The following is a 25198-nucleotide window of genomic DNA, read 5'->3' as shown; positions in this document are numbered from 1 at the left end:
ATTTCAAATTTTTTTTTTCTTTTTGAATCACTTCCAATCTTGAAGGCATAGTATGAGAAAAATGGGGAAATCTTTTTGCCCCATGACTTTATGTTCTTATTACTTTGAGGTTATAGTTTTGAACCAAGGTAAATATTGTGACTTTTTATACATTGTGACTTTCCAAAATCTTAAGTATGGAAAGGTGATTATTTTCTTTAACCAATCTATTTTCGTATATTTATTGGAGTATTTATGGGAGCCCACATATATGCCCAGATAAATATATAATTTATGACTATAATATTTCAGAAATTAATATTTACTCATGTTTACCCTCAATGGAGTTTTATACCTGATATCTATATTTAGTTGATCTTCCTTAAATCATTTTACTTAATTGGATTACGAGTAATCTTACACATTTGCCTTCATTTTGATATTTTGATGTGCACATAGCTGCACTTTTATGCTTTTATAGCATTATTCTATGCCCATGTTGGCACTTTATGGTTTTATACCATTGATCTACATGATTTAAATAATATTTTGAGTTGCATAGGGAGCTTAATATTTTTTCAAGGTTAACTATGTAGGTCCCCTCAGTATAACTGATACATAGTTTCCTTATCTGGCCCATGGAGTATCCCTCCATCCTATATTGGTATGCACTCATTTTATATGGAGTTTCCCTCCGTTTGATCCTATCTGTTCCATTTTGATAGGATAATATTTTTATGGAGTTTCCCTCCATGTTGTTCCATTTTCTGTTCCTCATGAAGAGGATGTTATTATTGGAGTTTTCTCTCCAAATTCAGATGATTTGAACCAATTTGAAGGCAATATGTTGTTCTATCCTCATAATCCATTCTTTTGATTATCCTAACAAATCATGATAATTCTAATTTGATCAGCATGTCTCTCTTTTTACTTTATTTTCATATATTAATGTGATAATGTTCTGCATTCTTTATTGCCTAGATCATGGGTCATGTAGGTGATGGAGTCGCGACCCATTCACTTGTAGTGGGATGACTCATTAATGAACTGTCTATATCCATGTGATTGACGCAATATTGATGCAGATTTCATTAGTTGGCCTTGTCTGTGGTCATTTGTGCATTAGTATAATATTCTTTTCATGAGAGCATTGATCAAGCTTTTTACTCAATTTGTCCTTGTTGACAATTTTTTGAGCATATACTTTATCTTGATATCAGGTCATCTCCATTGTTTTGTGGTAACATGTTTTACTCATTGTTTCTCTATGAGAGTTTTATTATCCTTATTCAAAAGGATTTCGAATTTGCATATATGATGGTATTCTACCTGTGGATATTTTTCTTGTTGTTTTTTTTTCAGGTGGTCCATCAACGAACCTTCTTGGTTTTCCACATATGAAGATGTGTCTATGCTTCCACATTCAAAGGACTCATATACTTCTCTTGGATCTACAAATGTTCCATATGTCTTGAAGACAATCAAATTACTTCATATTGAAGATTAAGTTGCAGATTTTTGTAAAAATTATGGGTTTAATACCCTTTGATATAATTACCCCAAGTAAAGATTAAAGGGGGGTGTTAGAAATTGTAATCTTTCCTTGGTGTATTTATAAACCAAGGTTAGACCTCCTTTATTTATTATTATAATATATTAGGATATAAGCCAAGGTATCCTAATATATTTCTTTTTTGTCCTTTTTCCACTACATCTTATTTTGTCATCTAGTGGAATATGTGAGGATAAATATGTATTGTAATTTCTAATTTTAGATTATTCCTCCTTAAGAGGAATCTCACACTTGGCCTCACACACATATGAATGGTGGCATTCATAGACATGGGAGTTACATTCTAACTCCTCTCTCTCATCTCTATTTAAGAGATGACCCTCTTCTCTCATTTAAAAACAATGAGGTTTCTTCCTCTTCTCAAATATTGTATGAGCCATTGCTCTCTTGCTCTCTCTTTTTCTTCTTAGGCTTTTGATGCCTCATTCATAATGTCACAAGGGGTTTTCTTTGCTTTCCCCTTTCCAAATATCTTGTCTCATGGTGTTGGAGCTTGAAGCTTTCTCTCTCCTATTTTATGGTAATATCTTTTCATGCATTTACTCACTTAGATTCTTTCCTGGTATTGCTTATTTATAGATTTCTTTTTCCATTTCTAACACATTATAAACCAACAGTACAATAACTTCAGAAAATATTCCAATCTTATATACAAAAGGTTACAGGCAGATTAGATAATAAGAAGGAACCTAAAATGTAGGTGAACTCCATTGTGGATCCATTCTGAGAATGAATTGGCTTTGTCCAATCCACCGAGAATCTGAAGGTTTCCATCCTCAGTTTCAACAAGAGAAAGCTAGAAGCTTCCCAAACTTCTCCAAAGAGAAATTTGAAAATCAAACTCAAATCTAATCTTGGTGAAATGAACCAAGCTCTTCCCCTCTAATGCCAACGCTGTGACTCTTCAATTTTCTTGGTTTCACTTGTAACCTCCCTAATTATAACCTTCAGGATTGTGGGAACTCCTTAAAGTACGAGACCCTTTTAATCTTTGAGTTGTACTTAAATCCTTAATTCACCACCAATGTATAATAACACTATACAAGAATGGTTGTTACTTACCACTTGGATACTTAATAGTGTATGCACCCTAAAATGGTCGCCTAGACTGTGGGCCCCCATTTTTCAATTTATCAAATTTCCTGAATCAATGGTTTGCAATATTTTATTAAATCAATTCAAATCAATTTCTTTGATCAAATTGTAATTAATTCAATTATTTCAACATTTCCTAAGGTTTGATCATTTTATCCTAAGTCTTATTTAATTAAAAGAAAACCTCTCTTTTAATTAAATAATAAATCCACATTTAATTAATTAAGAGAAAAATCCCTCTTTTAATTTAATTAAATATTTCCTATTTAATTAAAATAACTTGCTCCCTTTAATTAAATAAAATGCAACTTGAAAAAGGAAATAAAATAAATAAAAATTAAATAAATTTTTTTTCCTCTACACTTAAATGCACATATTTCTAAGTGGGATTCCATTTAATTTTCCTCCTATTTTTTCATTGGTGGAATTTTGTCTCATTCTTTCTCCACCCTTGATTAAATCTTATTGCCTCTTAATCATAATCGTCCATTCTTGTTTATAAGAGAGAGCCCTCTCCTCATTTTTGTCATCCACGATTATGCTATTGTTATGCTGTAGGTTTGGAGAGCGATTTTTGAGGAGTTTGAGCATTAAAACTTTTTGTAGAGAACTTCTATCTTTTTGTCTTCTTCTCTCATGCATCCATGGCTTCTATCATCATGATCCATCCTTGCATTTTCATATTAGCTTAGATCCATATTTGCTTTCATAGATTTATCTTGCATTGTTATTTCCTTTCATAGATTAGATTTCTTTTCTTGCATTGCTTTGCATTGTTATCATCTAGATTAGCTTGCATCTTCATTTGTATGCATATTTTGATCTTTGAATCTCTTGTTTTATGGTGTACGTGCATGGGCACAAACTAGGTCAAACTGAGGGCCTCCATTACAAACCCTTGCACTCTATGAATATTCAATGAATAGAGAGCTATGAGCCGCCATTTGAGACCTCATTCTTGAGCAATCTTAGATATAATGACTCATAGAAGTGTGCTCACATTTTAGGCACACAAATAGAGCAACATTTTTTTATATTATAGATTTTTTACAAGCCTTGTGCCCATTCGAGCAACAACATGAGACTTACAAGCTTATTCGAGCTCCTTATGAGCAACCACACTCAAAACAACAATTGGAATACCAAGAATCACAACCTAGATTCCACCGTTTACAATGAGACAAATACAACCAATGGAACACCAAGAGTCACAACTTAGCATTCATTGCTTCAACCACAATCTCCACAATGAGAACTCATTGCTTCAACCAACCAAGCTGAACCCCTTGGATCTTGATAGAGCAACACTGATATTTACAGGGTAAAATATATCAACTGTATCATAAGATTATCTAATGGCTTATTGACATTCTAGTTCAGTGTGTCAATCTTAATGTAGATTGAAAAAATAAGAGATAATTATTTAGTTATTGATCTCTAATAGGAAAGAGGGAAACCAAGTGAATACCTTGCTTTGTAGTTGCCCTTTCGAGTGTCTTCTTCTTAGTTAAATGATAGTCTATTGACTCACTATTTTATTTGCCAAGTTGGAGATATTATATTATTTTTCTTTGTATCCCTTTTGCTAAGTCTAATCCTTGGAATGCTGAGTCAATACTTAACGTGTTGAGTCGGATGGTTGTCATAATTTCCCTATTGTTGTCATAAGCCCTAATTAGTGTTTACAATAAAATATATTTAAAATCATATACATTATTTAAATACCTCATTGAAATTGTTAATTAATAAATATGATTGTTATCATCGTAATATTCATGTTAATCTAAAAATATTAAATAAAGCACAAGTAATAAATAACAATAAAATATAATATAATTTTCTATTATTATTAAATTAACTATAACTAGATAAAAATTACATTACATTTATTATAAATTGATAAATATTAAAATATTAAATGAGATGTATAATTGTAATTAAATAATACTAAATACTCTTATATAATAAAATAGGATTATTTGACATTATCATATAAGATGAAAAGACACAACTTTTCAAAATATAAGATATAGAAATTTTAAATGGAGCTAAAGGGGATTATAAAATGTTTTTTTTTTCTAAAAATGAGAAATGGTAGAAGTGAGTTCGTCACAGTGGTATCAGAGCACTGATTTTGTCAGCCTGTAAAATCATTTGAAACAAAGTGTGAAGCATTTGCAAAAAAAATCAGTTATCCTTCTTGTAATTACAAGATAAAGTAAGAATAAATTTGAACAAAATCATCTAGCAGCCAAAAGCCACAGTCTACAAGAGAGTGGACTCCAAACTGCTGTTATGACCATCTCTATTATAAAAACGACCCACATATGCAGATAGGTACAGTTATAAGACGAGCTACAGATATAATTTTTGACCAATTTGTTGACATTATAACGTTAATCACTTTTATTGTAAATGTTTTCCATTGATAACGGAGGATAAATTTGTCAAGGTTTCCAGTTGATTGAGCTTTGTGGAGGACATTGAAGTTAGGATTGAAACCCTGCTAATGAGATAAATGTTGCCTTAATAGGGAAGAAAAAGGAAAATGAAATATCATGTAAAGAAGAATAAGAAACACTTCAAAAGTAATGCATAATTGTGAGAAATACAACTTCACAACTTAAAATTTTGCTCGGTAACCAAGTTGATGCCGAGTGACAAACAATGGGTGCCGAGTGAACTCAGTACGTTAAGGAGCCGAGTGGAGTTTGCTCGGCAGTAGTGGATGCCGAGTGACTCGATCACCAAAGGGAGATGGAGCTTGGCAATGATGCTCGGTCAACACAGAGATCAAGTAAACTCGGTTGACTAAGGAACTGAGTGAGCTCGATCGACTCAACAAGGAAGAGACCGAGTGAGCTTGGTAGGCACAAGATGGAAAATCGGTAGAACCAACTGTAACTCGACAGAAACAACACAGGCAAGTGTTGACCGAGTTAACACTAGGAGGACTCAGTTAACAAGGGAACCTAGCAAGTTAATAACAGACTTGCTATCTGGTCTATTCCACCATTAAAACACGAAAAAGATAACAGAGAACATGCAACTCTGAACTTCTCAAATACTTAGCACCATGCATAATGAATAAAAAGGAGACAACAAAGAGCCAAAAAAATTGGGTCAGCTAGTATGCCTTCTTGCTTTCTTTCTATTCATAAATTGATTCAATTGAATACAAATCTAGGAGCATAGGGCTTCAACCAGAAACAAAATGCTTTAACCTATAACTTCTACTTGAAATGCAAACTTACAACATTACAAGGCTGCATACAATAACGTCTGGAGCAATCACTGCTTCACAGGACAAACTTACAGAGAACAAAGAGAATAAAAAATGTGCTGCTACATCCCTTGCCTTCTTCTTGTTCCTTTTGCTCTATGAACTCTCTGCACTTTCTTCTAATCTTCTGATTACTTACTCTCTGATTAAATGAGCCTTCCTTCTATAACGAACGGATTTTCATAACAAAATAAAGGCGATCAAGAAAGAGTTTTCCTCAACATGTTCTTGAACAAATATACTGAATTCCTTTTCATGAGACATTGACTGCTTTTAACTACCAACAATTAATTGAAATAACAAAGCTCAACTGAAATAACTATATCAAATGATCAACTATAATAACTATAATAATGATTAACTGAAAATAACGGTAAGAATGATCTACTGTAATAACTATAATAACTGAAATATCTATAACAATGATCAACTATAATAACTAATATAACGATTTACTATCTTTCCTTACAAGTAAAGTAAATGCTTAACATGAATAGAAGAAGAATATACAAGTAATATTCGCCGAGTCTTTAGTTGGTTGTGCAAGCCTCGACTTTCAGTAAGAGGAGAAGCATTAACTTAGGCTTAACCTTCCAACTTCAGACCATACTTATCCCCACAATCTATTGAATTAGATAGACCCTCTCTACCTCGGGATTAGGCTTGGGATACTTTTAGTCCAGCCAATTGAGCATTCCGGTGTTTAGAATGTCCGCATAGTTATGGACAAACATTTCTGAATAATTGGCTCTATTGACATCAAGTGACCATAGATGGCAAACATGCTTTTAAACGACCTTGGCTAAGGTTTTCTGATGGGTTCATTGATCTGATCACCACTGCTCGACTTGACAATAGGGGAACAATAATATGGACAAGCATGAGCAATTAAATAAAATTATTTTAGATTTATTACATCATATCTGATTTTTATTTCTATGTCATTGCAAATTCCATCTCACCTCTTCACCTTTTCCATGGGTATACAACCGGTGAGTCCTAGGTGCTCGGATCTCAGAGCAATCGGCTCTGTCTGTTGATTCTCAATTGATTCATGAATATTATATGTTTCAGCTTATCACAATCTATGATTTGAAGAATGTATTCTTTAAGGCTTGCAGAAAATATCATTTGAATTCTAATCTCTAGTGGCATAATAAATCATGATTTTATAACATGGTTACTTGGCTTTTATTTTCCATAAACAACTCTAACTTAGAAAAGGTCTAACCTATGATTTTAAGCAAGATAATTTGCAGCATGATATAAGTTGTAGTTTATTGCTATATAAATCTGAATGCTGTAACAACTGGTAAGAAATTATATTGCAATGTTTGGATTTTTGGTTAACAGCATAACCTAGTGTAATCTGAAAGAAAGAATGGAGTCTTGTTGGATGCTCAACAACCTGCCTCATATAAGATAAGATAAGATAATAATATTAATGTCCAACAAAAAAATCAGAAAGGTTTATGGGACTGAGCATACAAACATAAGAGCCGACCCCATCAAAAACACCAAAATAGTGTCAGAAAAGAAACAAAACAAGACAGAAGACCAAGAAACACAAGGTAAGGACTATGAATCCTTCTTTGGTACAAAGTAAACAGAAACAAAAGGATATAACTGAGGGCAATTCAAAGTCCTAGATCTACAGTGAGGCCCATTGGAGGAGTGTCGCTGCCTGATAAGACTGGTACAATGCCTGATTGATCTAGGAGTAGTGCTGAAAGGCCTTTTAACACCCCATGATGGAGACAGGGGGGAGTAAAAGGCAGTAATGAGCTGGTCAGAAGTGTGGATCTGAGACATAGCTAACTGAAGGGTATGCTCACGAAGTTGGGTGGCCTCTCGAAGATAAAGTGTAAGACACCGTTGATCATCATAGCTGAAGAACTCTGAAAGGGAGAAACAATCCCTGAAAAGACAATAAAATCTCCCTCTGATCTCATGGTAAATAGGGAAATGAAATAAGAAATGGGCTTTAAACTCAACCTCAGCCAAAGTACACAATCTACAAACTCGTTCCTCTCTAGCCATATGGCGATCGGTCTCGATCCGAAGACGATGAGAACCAACTTTGAAGGAGCCCAAGGAGAATCGAAGAGAATGACACCAACGATGATAGAGATAAGTAGGCCGCACGATAATACCATTCTGAATCTCAAGAAAATGCTCTGCATAAAAAGCCATCTTAGGATGTAATCCCCCGGGAGGATTACTCCAAGTAGTGATGATGTACTGTCTGTAGATATCTTGCCTAACACAGTCGTTCAACTATTGACGAGAGGGGAGGAGATGAGTAGGAGCATCTAGCGAGAACTGGTAAGGAGGGAGATGATCAATGTCAATCCCGATTGAACCCAATAGAGAGGTGGCAAGGGCATACCAACAGCGAGATTTAGTGGAAGTGTTGGATTTCCTAATCTGAACAAAAGAACAGTATGCCAGATAAGAGTATTTGTGATGGTCAACATCAGAGTCCATGAAACCTTGAAGCCGATGGAGAAACCAAATTAGGTCAAAAATGGTCGAAATCCTAAAAGGATGAGCTCCAAACTCTACTAAAACGATACTATTGTGGATGAGTTTGTGACATTTGATGATGTGCTGTAAAAATAACATTTGAACACGCTCAATAGAAGCCCAATCAGAGGCAAGAAGAGAAGGCCTCCAAACCAACGATCCATAAATAACAGTCGGTCTGACCAATGGATCCAAGAGGGACAACTTGGACAAAATATCTTGGAAATGATGCCTGAAACACTACCTCTCAATCATGGCTAGAGACCCCATACCCTTACTAATCCTGGATTGAATAGCTGGTCATAAACTGAAGTGCTCCCGAAAACTTAATACCAAGATAAATGTATGAAGAAGTGAGCTCAACCTCTTGTCCCTGGAAAAAGAAATGAAGATGAGAGGTCTTCAAGCAGTTAAAAATCATCACACGAGTCTTAGCCAGATTAACAAGTTGATGCTGATCACAGAAAGATGCTAGACCATCTAGGAGTCTCTGTAAACTATCCAGAGAAGAGGCCAGGAGAACAATATCATCTACAAAAAGGAGAATGTTTATCAACACCTGATGCAAATAAAAACCATCACCTAGATGAGAGGAGCTGACAAAAAAATCCTCGAGCTCATCAATATACAACCCAAACAGAGTAGGAGGAAGAGGGCAACCTTGTTTCACACCAATGGTGCTCTGAATCGGATTAGAGAAACCCTCCAGAGTCTTGAGCCTACTAGTCACCTTCTTGTACAATCTCATAATAGCAGTCAAAAGTATATCCGAGATCCCAATCTTATGAAGTCTCTGAAATAAGGCGACCCTAGGAACAAAATCGAAAGCCTTACAGAAATCCACAAAACATCAGTAGACTTTCTCTGAGCGATGCCTAGCCTCCTTAATAATAGCCTACAGAGTGAAGATATGATCCATAGTCTGATAGTTAGTATGAAAACTAGCTTTCCCTTTAGCTCGATAACCTCTCTTGTCTAGCTCACTAGATAAAATAGTGTTCAGAGCAGTAGCGTAAAGTTTGGCAAAGGTATGCCCAATCATGATAGTCCTATAGTTACCTGGGTCCGAAGTAGGTCTAGACTTACGGATAGGATAAATCACATGCCTCGACCATGTCTCAGGAAAATCAGTGCAAACAACTCTATTAAAGAGTGTAGGAAGATATGAACCAAGAATCGAAGCACCAAGTTTGAAATTTTTTGCCTGGAAACCATCCTCATCCGCAACTCTACTACACCTCATGGATCTAATGGCCTCAAGGATACAAGAGGAAGTGAATAGATGACAGAAAGGAGGTGGAATGGAATGAAGGGAGGGCTGACCCTAAATGTCATATAACGAAATGGTATGGGAAGTCTGAGAGCGGGAGTCAAGGATGGAGGACGGGGGGGAACACTGAAGGAAAAGGGTGCACCAAAAACTCTGGGGATTCTAGATAAGTGTGGAGCAGAGGGATCTACACTAAGAAGAAGCAAAATAATGCTTCATATGGCGAAGGAAACGAAGATAAGAAAGACGCCCGTGGGCAAAGTCAGGGGAGTGAGTCTCAAAGGCATAGTGAACAAAATGATGAAAAGCTTTACAATCATCTAAAGTAACGTGAATCAGAATCGTATCGGAATCGGCACGGCCGAATCGAATCATGAATCGGGGGTGAATCGCCGATGAATTGGCAAATTTGAAAAAACCCTTTAAATGTAAAGATTTCAACAATTTAAGACTTATTTCATGCACCCTTTATTGAATATAACTTAAAAACACTATAACATCATCAAATAGAATCTAACATACATAAACATGGAACATAAAATCCATCACATATGTAACTATGTTATCATTATGTACTAAAATGTAAATTGTATGCTAGCTGAAGTAAATAAAAATCAAATGATCATAATGATTCAAATCATAGAATCAGTAAGATGAAATCATGAAGATCTATAAGACATCAAATCATAAATGTATGTATAAATCTAAGATGAAGATCCGTGAAAGTTTGAAACATGTCTATCAGTGATTCAGTATCACTATCAATATCTATACAGTGTAAACAAAATATAAAAACAAGGTTCCAGTTCAAGCCTCATCATCCTCATCATCATCCTCTAGCTCTTTTGCAGCCTCAACCTTAGCCTCTAAGTATCCAGTTTGCCTATGAGAAAGGCGTGTAAGGTAGGTCTTAGAGGACCGCTAAGCCATGTCCCCTGCATGGGCAATGGGCTCACAAATCACATCGCTAGGGCCTGCGTTTGTGCGTGCGCGTGTGCGTCTACCAATGCCTGAACGTGCTCTAGTTGCCTCCTTTTCCCTGGCCACAGCCTCAGCCTCAGCCTCTACATCCACCTGGTCAACCCACGCGCGGTCTTCCTCAGTGAAGACTGGGTCCATGGTCTCTGTGATCCACTCTGATTCTGGATCAATCTCCTCCAGAATGATCGGAGAGGAGTCAGCGCCCAAAATCTATCTGATCCTAAGACGAAGGTTGTAATGAACAAAGACAAGATCATTCAACCTCTGCACTGTCAACCTGTTTCTCCTCTTTGAGTGTAATGATCCCATCTTTTGGCCTTCACGTTTTCCAAAGTCTAAGTGGAGGATAAGAAAAAATTAAATTAATTTCTTATAAAGTCATTAAATATATTAAAATTAAAAGGTGGCTTTATATTTAATTAATTTAATTAATTTACAAAAGAGATGCGTCTAGAGTGTGTATTAATTATTGGAAAGGTGGAAGCCTCTAGAAGCACAATTAATTATTGCAAGAGAGGAGTTTCTAGAGAGTGCATTAATTATTGGAAGGGGGAAGCTTCTAGCACTTGCAATTAATTAATGTTTTAGTTCTTTCTAGAAGGGTGAAGGAATAGGATAAATAGGGGTGAGAGTCTCATTGTTTAGCATGGGATTATTGTATCGGATGATTATGACTTGCATTTGATAAGAGCTTGGATGTGTGAATCACACTCATTTTTTGGCAATAGAGGACGTTCATTCTCTGTTGTAACATTCTAGATGTCATTCCCTTAGGGTTTGGTCTTTGGAATACATCTCTTTGTACTTGATTGCAGCATTTTTAGAATTAATATAATTTCAGCAGTTGATTCAGCTTTTGGGCATTCCTGGGTGTCCATTACAGTGGTATCAGAGCTATTTCTAGGGTAACCATTACAGTGGTATCAGAGCTATAAGTCCTGCCATCCTGTGGAGATCATATTGATAGCCGGATAAAGATGTATATTAGTCCAGATCAAGATGTGATGTTCAGACAGTTATTGGGTACATTAGAGAAGAAGCAACGTATGCAACAAGAGCAGAATAGGCGAATGGATATGATGTTGCAGCTTATGGCTAGACAGATGGGCATCAACATTGATGATTTGTACGTTGCTCCAGAGCAGAAGGTAGTCAATTTCTCAGGTGGGATCGAGACACGTATAGAACCAGCCAGCTATGATGTTGGTGATGTGAGCATTTCGGCAGAGTCAGTAGAGACATGCGTGCAAAGTCAGGAGACCACATATGAAGCCTTGTCAGGGGATGATGACGTAGCAATAGTGGAATTAGGAGAATGCGAGGATACTATCATATCAGCAGCCACTTCTATGTCAGTTGAAGCATCCAATGAGGAGTTTAATGGTATAAATGCAGTGGTTGATGTATTTTCTAATGAAGTTACACATGTTAATGATTATGAGTTTTCATGAACTACAAATTCAGTTCAGTTTTCTGTTGCAGCAGCTAATGTTGTTCCTATGTCCATATATTTCGATGCGGCAACACCTATTTGTAATGATCCCATCTTTTGGCCTTCACGTTTTCCAAAGTCTAAGTGAAGGATAAGAAAAAATTAAATTAATTTCTTATAAAGTCATTAAATAAATTAAATTTAAAAGGTGGCTTTATATTTAATTAATTTAATTAATTATTGTATTACAAAGGAGATGCGTCTAGAGTGTGTATTAATTATTGGAAAGGTGGAAGCCTCTAGAAGCACAATTAATTATTGCAAGAGAGGAGTTTCTAGAGAGTGCATTAATTATTGGAAGGGGGAAGCTTCTAGCACTTGCAACTAATTAATGTTTTAGTTCTTTCTAGAAGGGTGAAGGAATAGGATAAATAGGGGTGAGAGTCTCATTGTTTAGCATGGGATTATTGTATCGGATGATTATGACTTGCATTTGATAAGAGCTTGGATGTGTGAATCACACTCTTTTTTGGCAATAGGGAACGTTCATTCTCTGTTGTAACATTCTAGATGTCATTCTCTTAGGGTTTGGCCTTTGGAATACATCTCTTTGTACTTGATTGCAGCGTTTTTAGAATTAATATAATTTCAGTAGTTGGTTCAGCTTTTAGGCATTCCTAGGTGTCCATTACAGTGGTATCAGAGCTTGCTTGCAAAGTGTTTCACGAAGTTATAACCAGTAGGTGCCCATTACAGTGGTATCAGAGCTTCCTTGCAAAGTCTTTCATAAAGTTATAAGCGGTGGGTGCCCATTACAGTGGTAAAATTAAAAGGTGGCTTTATATTTAATTATTGTATTACAAAGGAGATGCGTCTAGAGTGTGTATTAATTATTGGAAAGGTGGAAGCCTCTAGAAGCACAATTAATTATTGCAAGCGAGGAGTTTCTAGAGAGTGCATTAATTATTGGAAGGGGGAAGCTTCTAGCACTTGCAATTAATTAATATTTTAGTTCTTTCTAGAAGGGTGAAGGAATAGGATAAATAGGTGTGAGAGTGTCATTGTTTAGCATGGGATTATTGTATCGGATGATTATGACTTGCATTTGATAAGAGCTTGGATGTGTGAATCACACTCATTTTTTTGGCAATAGAGGACATTCATTTTCTGTTGTAACATTCTAGACGTCATTCCTTAGGGTTTGGCCTTTGGAATACATCTCTTTGTACTTGATTGCAGCATTTTTAGAATAAATATAATTTCAGCAGTTGATTCAGCTTTTGGGCATTCCTGGGTGTCCATTATAGTGGTATTAGAGCTATAAGTTTTGCCATCCTGTGGAGATCATATTGATAGCCGGATAAAGATGTATATTAGTCTAGATCAAGATGTGATGTTCAGACAGTTATTGGGTACATTAGAGGAGAGGCAACGTATGCAACAGGAGCAGAATAGGCGAATGGATATGATGTTGTAGCTTATGGCTAGACAGATGGGCATCAACATTGATGATTTGTACGTTGCTCCAGAGCAGAAGGTAGTCGATTTCTCAGGTGGGATCGAGACACGTATAGAGCCAGCCAGCTATGATGTTGGTGATGTGGGCATTTCGGCAGAGTCTGTAGAGACATGCGTGCAAAGTCAGGAGACCACATATGAAGCCTTGTCAGGGGATGATGACATAGCAATAGTGGAATTAGGAGAATGCGAGGATACTATCATATCAGCAGCCACTTCTATGTCAGTTGAAGCATCCAATGAGGAGTTTAATGGTATAAATGCAGTGGTTGATGTATTTTCTAATGAAGACACACATGTTAATGATTATGAGTTTTCATCAACTACAAATTCAGTTCAGTTTTCTGTTGCAGCAGTTAATGTTGTTGCTATGTCCATATATTTCAATGTGGCAACACCTATTGTTGATACAGTTAGCATGGGTACATATGGTTCACCTACAACTACATCTTTTTCAATGCATGATGGTGATAATATGCATTCCAGTCCAATATATATTATGTGGATGGATAAAGGGAAGAAGACGTTTCATAGATCTTTTATGGAGTTGCCTTATTATGACATTCTGACTTCATCAGCACAAGTTTTGAATGCTAGGCTACAGGGGTTGGTCCTGATGTTGCGGGTTTGCAGTTGGTTTAACTTACATATGGATATCACATATTGGGATCCAGGTGGAGGTTGGAGTCCATTATGTTACTTAATTGCTTGAGGACAAGCAATTTCAAGGAGGGCGGATTTGTAATGATCCCATCTTTTGGCCTTCACGTTTTTCAAAGTCTAAGTGGAGGATAAGAAAAAATTAAATTAATTTCTTATAAAATCATTAAATAAATTAAAATTAAAAGGTGGTTTTATATTTAATTAATTTAATTAATTATTGTGTTATAAAGGAGATGCGTCTAGAGTGTGTATTAATTATTGGAAAGGTGGAAGCCTCTAGAAGCACAATTAATTATTGCAAGAGAGGAGTTTCTAGAGAGTGCATTAATTATTGGAAGGGGGAAGCTTCTAGCACTTGCAATTAATTAATGTTTTAGTTCTTTCTAGAACGGTGAAGGAATAGGATAAATAGGGGTGAGAGTCTCATTGTTTAGCATGGGATTATTGTATCGGATGATTATGACTTGCATTTGATAAGAGCTTGGATGTGTGAATCACACTCTTTTTTGGCAATAGGGAATGTTCATTCTCTGTTGTAACATTCTAGATGTCATTCCCTTAGGGTTTGGCCTTTGGAATACATCTCTTTGTACTTGATTGCAGCGTTTTTAGAATTAATTGTTACTTAATTGCTTGAGGACAAGCAATTTCAAGGAGGGCGGATTTGTAATGATCCCATCTTTTGGCCTTCACATTCTCCAAAGTCTAAGTGGAGGATAAGAAAAAATTAAATTAATTTCTTATAAAGTCATTAAATAAATTAAAATTAAAAGGTGGCTTTATATTTAATTAATTTAATTAATTTACAAAAGAGATGCGTCTAGAGTGTGTATTAATTATTGGAAAGGTGGAAGCCTCTAGAAGCACAATTAATTATTGCAAGAGAGGAGTTTCTAGAGAGTGCATTAATTATTGGAAGGGGGAAGCTTCTAGCACTTGCAATTAATTAATGTTTTAGTTCTTTCTAGAAGGGTGAAGGAATAGGATAAATAGGGGTGAGAGTCTCATTGTTTAGCATGGGATTATTGTATCGGATGATTATGACTTGCATTTGATAAGAGCTTGGATGTGTGAATCACACTCTTTTTTGGCAATAGGGAACGTTCATTCTCTGTTGTAACATTCTAGATGTCATTCCCTTAGGGTTTGGCCTTTGGAATACATCTCTTTGTACTTGATTGCAGCGTTTTTAGAATTAATATAATTTCAGGAGTTGGTTCAGCTTTTGGGCATTCCTAGGTGTCCATTACATTGAGTGGATGTGCTCGAACATGGATCAACTGTGCTCACATCCAGAATCGCTGCTCGGCTGACTCAGAATGCAGATGGCAATTTTTTGAAGGTTTGGGGTTGTGGCCCCGAACATTTGCCACCATCTATCTGAAATAAAGAAAAAACAAAAACAATTAGTCTCATTTACAAATTACAACTCTAAAATTAATGCATTAAATAATCAACTTTAAGTTTAGAATCTAGATTCATGAACATTGAATATATTATTTAATTTTTATCTGGTTGTAGTGTTGTTTGAGCATTTATGGCCATCTTGCCAGAGAAAAGTGGCCCGTCCTTATTGTTGAATTGGTCTAGCTCAACAATTGCAGCAGCGCTATTTTCATCGCTACTCAATCTCTGAATCACTGTGTATAAGCTAGTGAGAACCTCCGCATCTGCCTTGAACTCAGGATGGAAACGAAATGCCAGATTCAGATAGTAAGATGCTGCGCGGATGGGTCAATGGAGTTGATTCTGCCATCTCCTATTGATGATGTCCCAAATAGGGCCATACCTCTCCTGCACTCCTGCATATTGGGCTCTGATGGCCTCCTTGGCCCTATCCATGCCCTCATAAATGTAGCCCATAGAGGGCTTCACCCCATCAGCAGTTCGTAGCAAAGCTACAAGGGGCTCAGTGACCTACATATAAATTAAAACAAAAAATTTGAGTCAAAACTTAAATATAAAATAATATAACTTAAAGTAAAAGCAAAATACTAAATGTTAAATTGCAATAAATTTACCTTAAGGATTTCTCTAGCGGGTTTCCAAAAACCATCCTCATCAAATATGCAATCCGCCACATCTAACCCTACAGTGGTCGTAGCATAGGAAGAGCAAATCCACTTCTGCCCAACAAACATGCTCCTCAATCCATCCCTTGATGTCAACAAGGACTACAAGGTGATGAAATTCGAGGCAAACCTCGTGATACCTAGGCGAGCTAACTCCTTGCCTTTTGTGTACTTCCTCATTGTGCTAAGGACAAATGCATGATTATAAATGAATTTGCATATGTTTTTTGCCCTTTCCACACATGACTTGACAAACTCAAGTTTGCCAATTTCCTCCAACATGAGGTCAATGCAGTGTGCCGCACAAGGGGACCAAAATATGGTGGGGTGCCTCTCCATCAAAAGTTTACCTACAACAATTTTAAGTCAATTAGAAACTCAAATTTCAAAATTCAAATAAATTTATTTTCAAAACTTGAAAAGTTAAAAGTTTACTTGCTGCAACATAATTTGCTGCATTATCCATCACCACCTGGATCACATTTTGTTCCCCCACCTCTGCTATAACTTCCTCAATAGCCTCACATAAATATGTGGCATTTTTCACATGTGCGGAAGCATCAATGGATTTTATGAACATGGTATATCCTACAAGTAACAAAACAACGAATTATAATATTAAATGGATCATTAACGAATTAGCATTCAACAAATCAAAATTTACAATTATGTATGTAGGAAAGTAGAATGATCAATCACCTCCACAGGATACAAGAAAATTGAGGAGTGTTCTATTCCTCCTATCGGTCCAACCATCAGTCATGATGGTGCAACCCTTTGCAATCCATTCCTTTCGGTTCTCCTCGAGGTCAACCCTCATGTCCTCTACCATCCCATCCAGGAGGTATCCGCTCAACTTAGCCTCAGTTGGGGCTTTAAACCCCGGACCACAAATAGCAACCGCATCTATCATATTCTGCCAATAAGGAGCCTTGTCACAAATAAAAGTTTAGATGTCAAAGACTCAAATTATAAAACAAGTAGATATAATTAAAGTTTTACTTTTACTTTTAATTTTAACTTTAAAGAAAACAAAGAAAAAAGAATCAATTACCTGGCTGCAATAAATGGAATGTTGCAAAAGTACCAAAATTTGCATATCTCCTTGCTGGCAGCATCGTGAATCTCCTTGTTCAAACCCATGCCCTCAAGCGTGGGTTGGGAACTAGGAGTATTGCGGTGCAGAAAGTAACTATCCATTATGTTTTTCCGCACTCTAGGCTGCAATAGGTTGGTGTGGGACTTTGTCTCAGTATGTGACCAACTAGCACTAGCACTAGCACGAGCAGAATAACTAAGATAAAAAGGAGGCCTAGAAGAACCCTCTCCAACACAACCTACAGATGCGAAAGCTGATGCAGATGCAGATGTGGATGCGGCTGCGGATGCGGGAACATGGGAGCCAATACCCCTTAACCCTTCAACTTGCATTTTCCTATTTGCTTTGTCTTTTTCAATTTTTTCTAATGCCATTAAGCAAGTGCGTTTTGCCTCAGGAGTTTGGTGAGTGCGAAGTGTAACATCGTGTCTAGGTATAGCAACAATGTGGAATTCCAATCTATAAATACCCCCAGAAGTTATTTTTTCTTTACAAAACATGTATTTTGTTTGATATTTGGTTCTTCCAGGAAACTCTTCATTATATTTCCAACATTCATCTTTTTCACCCATTGGAATTTGCGAAAAATGAGAGCAAAGGCTGCTGCAATAATTTTTTTTATGTAAAATATCAAAGTTTGAAGCTAATAAAAATTAGAAAACAACAAACCCTAGCTTGCAACTTAGTAAAAATAAAGAACATTCAAGATTAACACTAAAATTCTTGAAAACTATAGAAATTTAACAAAAAACGCATGATACACTAAAAATTTAACAAAAAATGCATAATACACTAACATGCAAGAAAAAAATAAGCACTTACCTCTTGCAAATGAGTTGAGGAGTGTTGATATTGGCTCCTTAATGCTCCCAAAGCAATTGATGGGCTCCCCAAATGGCCTGCTGATCTCTTTGGTGCTCTTCCTTCTTGCTGGTTGGAAACCTATGGCTTTTGTTTTCTCTTCTTCTCTCTCACTTTTCCTCTCTTCTACTCATGCTTAACAAATAGAAGGCCCTTTAGGGTTATAACAAAGAGAATAGGTCAAAAACAAAGTGAAAAAAACAAGTGATTTTTAAAAAAATTTCAACTTCCCTTTTTACATGCCGTGGGCGATTCATACCCGATTTTTAAAGGCGATTTTTCCAAAAATCGGCGATACCGATACACGATGCAAAAAAAATCGCATAGCATGAATTTGGTCGCGAAATTGCCGATTCAGGTGATTCTCGTTACTATGCAATCATCATCAAACCATTTATTCATAGGGCAAGTATTCTGGCGCTTAGATCTGAGAGGAGGGGGGCGGTGAGGAATAGATAGAAGAGTGGACTCCCATATGGCAGAAGCAAGTAAGTCAAACATGACTGAGACCGTTTGAGAATTAGTAAAACTAGCAGGTGTCAGGAGTCTCCTAAGATGATAGGAAAAAAGCTCACCATCACCCTCGGAATAACGAAATCTAGTAGGAGTGCAGACATTGGTTGACTGGATGAGGGAGGACTGCAGGGAAGGTGCTAAACGGGAAGAAGAGTGGATATCAATGCCAAGGACAGCATGATCAGCAAAGGGGAGGCGAGAAATGGTAAAATGAAGGAAGAAGAAGTAATGACATAATCCACAACACTCGCACCACCACAGTGAGGCCAGCAAGTAAAGAGATGGGCGCTCGGGTAAAAGGATAAACCATTTAGAAACAATAAACCAGAAGACTCACATAGTTGAAGGAGGTGACGACCATAACCAGAAAGAGGACCAGAAGCATCATCTAAAGTATGCTGGAATCCCATACTGATTGGATCTAGCTCATAAGTACAGATCAAATCCCAACCACAGTCATGTATAGGAGGCTGGAGGTCCGTGGTGTGTGCATTGAACTCTCCAAGAATAATGATATCATCTATGGCAGTAAACTGTGAGATACTCTCCTGAAGGTCACCAAAAGGATCACCATTCTCAGAATCATTAATAGCATAAGGAGAAGAGGTCGGTGGAAAATAACAAACCGGGAGAAAGATTTCCCTCTGTTGGTGATTACAATGCCCAATATGGACCCACATGAATCTGGCAAAGGCATCCGAGTGAACCACTGAAGTCAACTTGAAAATATCATCTTTAATCAAACAAGCAACACCACCTGACCCACGAACTCCACTAGAAGTCCAGACCTCTTCTTTGCAAACTAATAGCCACTGGTAATCTGGATACCCAGGAAGAGGGCGCATGAGACTCTCGTGAGTCTCAATAACGGCCAAATTATCAGCGGACCCCACCGCATCATGAAAGAGACCAGATAATGACCATAAAGATCCATTACCATTCCAACAGTTGACAAGAAGAGAAGGGAATTTCCTCTTGTCAGATTGTTGCCGAAACCGCCATGTGGTTTTGTGGGTCGTCCTCTCAACCCACCTAGTAGGAAGAGAATCATGAACCACAACTCTAAGATTCCTAATCACAGCCCACTTTCTTGCCCGCCTAGCCTCAGCCACAATTCCTCGTGCATGTTTTAGTTCAGTAACCTGTGCTTTAGTGAGATCTTCATCAAGATAAATTTTCTCTTTGCTCTAAGTGCCCTAAGCTTGTCCGAAAGGGAGAGAAATCCGATGAAGAGAGCATCACCATTACCAAACTAACACTTGTCTAAAGTGATATGGATAAATCGAGTTGATCAAAGAGGAAAGAATGTCCAACAACCATAGGGTCCGTAGTGGGTGAGAGGCCTCAAATGCGCAAGTTGAGTTCACGTGCACGAAGAATGCGCTCATCATCAATTTTACACTACATTATCTTATCCAGGCTCAACTGAAGTGTAGTAGTTTTTGTGCTGGTGCAAAGAGAGGCCCATGATCTCACCTTCTGTTCAGTTTCAGCAATCAAAGAGGAATGTATTGTAGCCATTTCAGTTTGTTGATCCTTTATTTTGTCCAACCCTTCAAGTTGTTCAATAATAGATTGAACATTAGATTTTAAGCCTGCTGTTTCAGAGATAAAGGTATCTAAAAATCGTGTGAAACTCGTGTTGTTCAGTGTTGTAGACATTTTGACTTCTGAGATTTCAATTGTAAGTGTAGCAACTTGTTCTCTGAGTGTTGTATTATCAGCTTCAAGCTTTGTAACCTGATCACATAATTGCTGATAGGTCAAAAGCTGATGTTGTGAATGCTGTGGTAGGTCACAGTCACCTGTGGTTATTGTAGCAAAAACCAAAAACCCTCAGACCCCAACATGAAAAGATCTTGAACGCTAGTTTCCAATATGAATGTTGTTCACGATTTCAGAAAAAAACTTTTGTATGACTAGGAATCGTGGATGGGAAACAATGCAATGGTTACTAATTGACAGAGCTCAGTTGCTACGATAAAAGTAGTCGGTAATATGAAGAAGTTGGGTGCTTGAAAATGGAAGTCAGGTGCTATGAAAAATGGAAGTCGAGTGCTTGAAAAATGGATGGCTTCCTCCTCTCTTGACTTCTTAATAAAAAGAGATAATATGTTTCTTTGGCTTCAAAGAAGCCGTAACATAAAAGAAATGTCTTGGTTCTTGGACGCTAAATAAGTATGCTAAGTGTTCAATTGGTTTCAAGTAAGAAAATGAATAAAAAGATGGAAAAAGATTCAAAGGTTATAAATCGAAAATAATTATGGTTTATATCTATCTACATGCATGTAGATATACTTATGAGTTGGCATCATATTATTATAAAAAAATAATATTATGGTGTCAATTTATTCTTATATCTATGTAGATACATAGGTATTTATTATAATGATGTGGTGGAAAGATCAATCAAAACCTTTGAGGTACGTACTATATTTTAATTAAATTAATTTGTGTTTTAAAATGTTTACTTAATAGCTCATGCGGGTTCTTCAATTGTATCCTGAAGTTCAAGTCGCTATGTCCTTACCAAGGCAATTTAAGGTCATACCTGTCAATTTGATGATTGGATTAAGCTAGTATCCCATTCCATTGATCCTGTTTAGCAATGCTTCGCTCCTTCATCTTCTCCTGCAATCACCCGTGCAATATTTCCATGATAATAACAAGTTCCATAATAATTTTCATAATAACATTTAGTATAGATAAATAATTTAATTATTAACCATAATTCCAAAATCAAGCAACTGCTAAACATCACATGACAAATAATGGATAACAACCATCTTCATTAAACAGTTAATATAATGAATACAATGAATATAAATAACTACCTACTTCACATGATTATGAAAGAAAAATCCGTTCAATCTAACGGCTATGAATAAATTTAAAATTAGGTCAAAATTTGGGATGTAACACATTCCCTTTTGTCTTGCATCAAAATTTTTCCCTCTCTTTTCGGATTTCAAACTCACCTATCGAGTTTAAGTATGTCAGACGGGTAGGTGGGTGTGTGGCTCCAGGAGAACCGATCGTTTCAGATTTCTAATTCTCCCCTTTTGTCTTGAGCCACTCGAACAAGAATTACTCTGATCCAAATCAACTACACCAAGACTCTTTCTTAGGTGCACAAAACTTTCTATGCCCAAAGGCTTAGAGAAAATGTCTGCTAGTTATTGTTTAGATTTGCAAAATTCCATTTTGATGTCTCCATTCTGTTGTTCTGCATTTTGTCATCACAAAATGTTGGTAACAACACGAAACTTTTCCAAGCTAGTTTCACGTTTCTCTAAGCTTGAATTTGATATTTAATTGTTTAATGTTGATCGATTGATCTATTTTCAATTCAAATATCAAATTGTTTTACTAAAGGCCTTCGTCAAGTCTTTTTGGTTTTGCTTTCTGTCGAGCTTTTGCTTGATTTTTTGAAACCTCCATCGTTCGTGCTTTGCTTTTGAGTTTGCATTTGCTTTTTTTTAGTCCTTTGATTTTGCTCATGTCATGCCTTTCGTTTTTCCGTTTGCTTCGGTCTAACCTAGAGGTCAATCAGAGTTGTCAATCAAGAGTTATGTCCGTTTTAGTGCCTCAAAAGTGAACATTTTAGGTGCAACAACACGAATTAAAAATATGATATATTTTCAAATTGACATTTACTTTTTGAAAAATATAACATTATATTCACTGTTTGTTATGTTTTTAAGTTACTTTTACTTTAAATTTATAACTTAAAGTGACTACAGTGCACTGTATGTTATAATTTTAAGTTGAGTTACTTTTTAATTTTCCACTTAAAGTAACTATATAACTATATAGTTTCATTTTAATTTTTGGTTTTAAAAATCAAATGTTTATTTAAATGTTACTTTAAAATGATGTTTATGTATTATATTCCATAATAAGATAAATAAATATTGTTTATGACCCATTTTGTAACATTTTTATAATTAAGTGAATTAAATAACTTAAAGTCTTCATAAGTGGACATTTTATAGGTAAATGCATGTAAAATCTATCAAAAGTGGACTTTTTTCATGCTATTGCATATAAAGTTTACTTTGGTGGACCTTTTTAATGTCATTACATCAAACGTTCATCATAAGTGGACCTTTTTGATGCCATGACATGAAAAGTGAAGTTTTCATGTCTTTGCATCTAAGAAGTGAGATGTAACTTAAAATATGCAAGTGACCCAAAAAGGTCCAATTTTGATGACTTGCATGTTTTAAAACATGTTATGCACCCAAAAAGGTCTGATTTTACTTGGATGCATATTTTAAAACATGCTATTGATCCCAAAAGGTCCGATTTTAACTTGTTGCATGTTTTAAAATGTGTTGCCCTCCAAAAGGTCCGATTTTGAAAAAATACATGCATTTGCTCCCCAAGAACCTGATTTTGCTCATTGTGAGAGATTTACTTGGTGGATTTGCATGAAATCTTCTCCATTCAAGGCGTTTTTACTTGGCAATGAGTTTCCTTGCATCAAAAATGGATTTAATATGTTGAAAATCATTTTTGGGAGCTCAATCCTAGGGCACGTTTTTGATGAAAACTCCAAATACCTACATTTTTGATCAATGTTTTTGCATGAGGATGAATCGATTTGCTCTTATTTGGTAATTACATTGCATTTGAGTTAACATTTTGGTGTTTAAACACCAAATCGATTTACCCAAACTCCTTGGTGAAATATGTTTTTTGCCAAAAACATCCAATGAGTTTTCATTTGCAACAACGTTGGATCTTGGAGTGTTTTTAGCGCACGTTTTGGTATCTTCTAACAAGAAATCCTTGTTTGCTGCCCTCTCCCATTCGAATTTGCAAAGTTGGAAAAAGTCTTACCATTTTTGAAGAATTTTCAACATTGGAGCATCTTTTTCCTTCATTTGTGGCACTTAATCTTCATGTAAGTGGACTTCTTGCTATTTAATTCATGCTTATCTTGCTGATTTTATGCATGAAATTACTTGATGGTTGCCATTTGTGAAAATCTTTGCCATGGAAAGTGCATTTTTCTTTTAAATATGAAGTTTTTATTCATTTTCATGTTTTTGGTTCTTTCCCAAGTCCCAATTTCAAATTTGAGTTTTGAAGTGCTTTGCATCTTGGCATGTTTGAGTTATTTTTTGAAGGTACATTGTTTCTTTTGTTTTTTGTGTTTTGTGCTCACTTGCCAGTTTTCTCCACTTGGAGAAATTGCAAGTTCTTTCCCAAGAACTTGTTTTTGCTTCATTACATGCGAAAGCATCGTCATATTCTACATTCCATTTCCATGTCACATCACTTCATCTCTCCCTCAACGAAATGCGATTACATGTTTTTCATCCTATTCGCCATCCACATATGCATGTAATTCCATTTTTCACTTCCATTTTCACTTATGTCACTTTTTGCTTCCATTCGCATGACATTATTACACAAAATGTCTTACATGTAATTGCATCAAAAAAGTCCGATTTTGATTAAAAGTCACATTTTGAAAAGTCAAAAAGATGTCATTTTCAGTTTCCATGTGCTTTGACTTCTCCTTTTCACCAAAAGTGACTATAAAACTCATTATCTCACTTCCATTTTCCATTTCCATCCCTTCATATGCATTTGCGCTTTCGTGAGCAAATACATGTTTCCGCATCTTTCCATGTTTTCCATCTTGAACTTCATTCGCACATACATGTAAAGTGTATCTTTCACCCGCATTTGCATCTCATTTCACTCTCCATCTCCCGTTACATGTTGCATTTACATGTACTCATTTTTCATGTAATAATGCCTTGAAAATGCTGTCACTTTTTAAAATCAGCAGTTTTCATTTGCATGCATTCCCATGTGTTTCACCTTCACACATTCTCATTCTATTCCATTTCATTTCATCTTCCATTTTCTCACTTTCATTTCATTTCGTTACGCATTCCGTTCATTTCATTCCGCTTTTCGTTCCATTGCATATGCACATGCTTTCTCTTTGAAGTCATTTTGATGGATTTGTGAAGTCTCCAATCCATTTTCAAATCTTCACTGCTGATCCAGAATTCATTTCTATGGAGATCCCTTTCGATTATGTATTTATATTTTGGGATTTTTGCGTTGCAGCGCAAGCACAAGACATGTCCTCACCATTCAAATTCAAAGGCAAAATGAAATATCGATATGATAAAGAATTGGCTTATGCAGCTCCTTCTTCAGTCATGTCTATTTTGGATAACGTGTTGGACACAATGATTAGTCATGTTGATGTGGCTGATTTTTTACAAAGAGTTGAGGCTCTGGCTAATCATGAAATGAAGCGCATTAGGAGAAGCAACATTTATTTGGTATCCACGTTTCCTA

General features: G+C 36.1%; 3 protein-coding genes across 3 annotated transcripts in view; 1 reads left to right on the top strand and 2 right to left on the bottom strand.

Moving 5' to 3' along the window:
* Positions 1-25198, top strand: part of PDS3 (phytoene desaturase 3) — a 206270-nt gene that overhangs the window by 100307 nt on the left and 80765 nt on the right. The window lies entirely within an intron of this gene.
* Positions 16055-16756, bottom strand: LOC149572899 (uncharacterized). Its single transcript, XM_089812301.1, has 2 exons — positions 16342-16756; positions 16055-16237 (listed from the first exon to the last, which is right to left on the bottom strand). The coding sequence occupies exons 1-2, from the start codon at positions 16459-16461 to the stop codon at positions 16055-16057; spliced, it is 303 nt and encodes a 100-aa protein (XP_089668427.1). The 5' UTR covers positions 16462-16756.
* On the bottom strand, positions 16778-17699 carry LOC149572898 (uncharacterized). Its single transcript, XM_089812300.1, has 2 exons — positions 17092-17699; positions 16778-16980 (listed from the first exon to the last, which is right to left on the bottom strand). The coding sequence occupies exons 1-2, from the start codon at positions 17303-17305 to the stop codon at positions 16778-16780; spliced, it is 417 nt and encodes a 138-aa protein (XP_089668426.1). The 5' UTR covers positions 17306-17699.

Source organism: Cupressus sempervirens, chromosome 2 (genome assembly GCF_028749045.1).
Source record: "Cupressus sempervirens isolate cs-2001-9-10 chromosome 2, ASM2874904v1, whole genome shotgun sequence".
NCBI lineage: Eukaryota > Viridiplantae > Streptophyta > Pinopsida > Cupressales > Cupressaceae > Cupressus > Cupressus sempervirens.
This window is presented reverse-complemented; position numbering and strand designations above follow the sequence as displayed.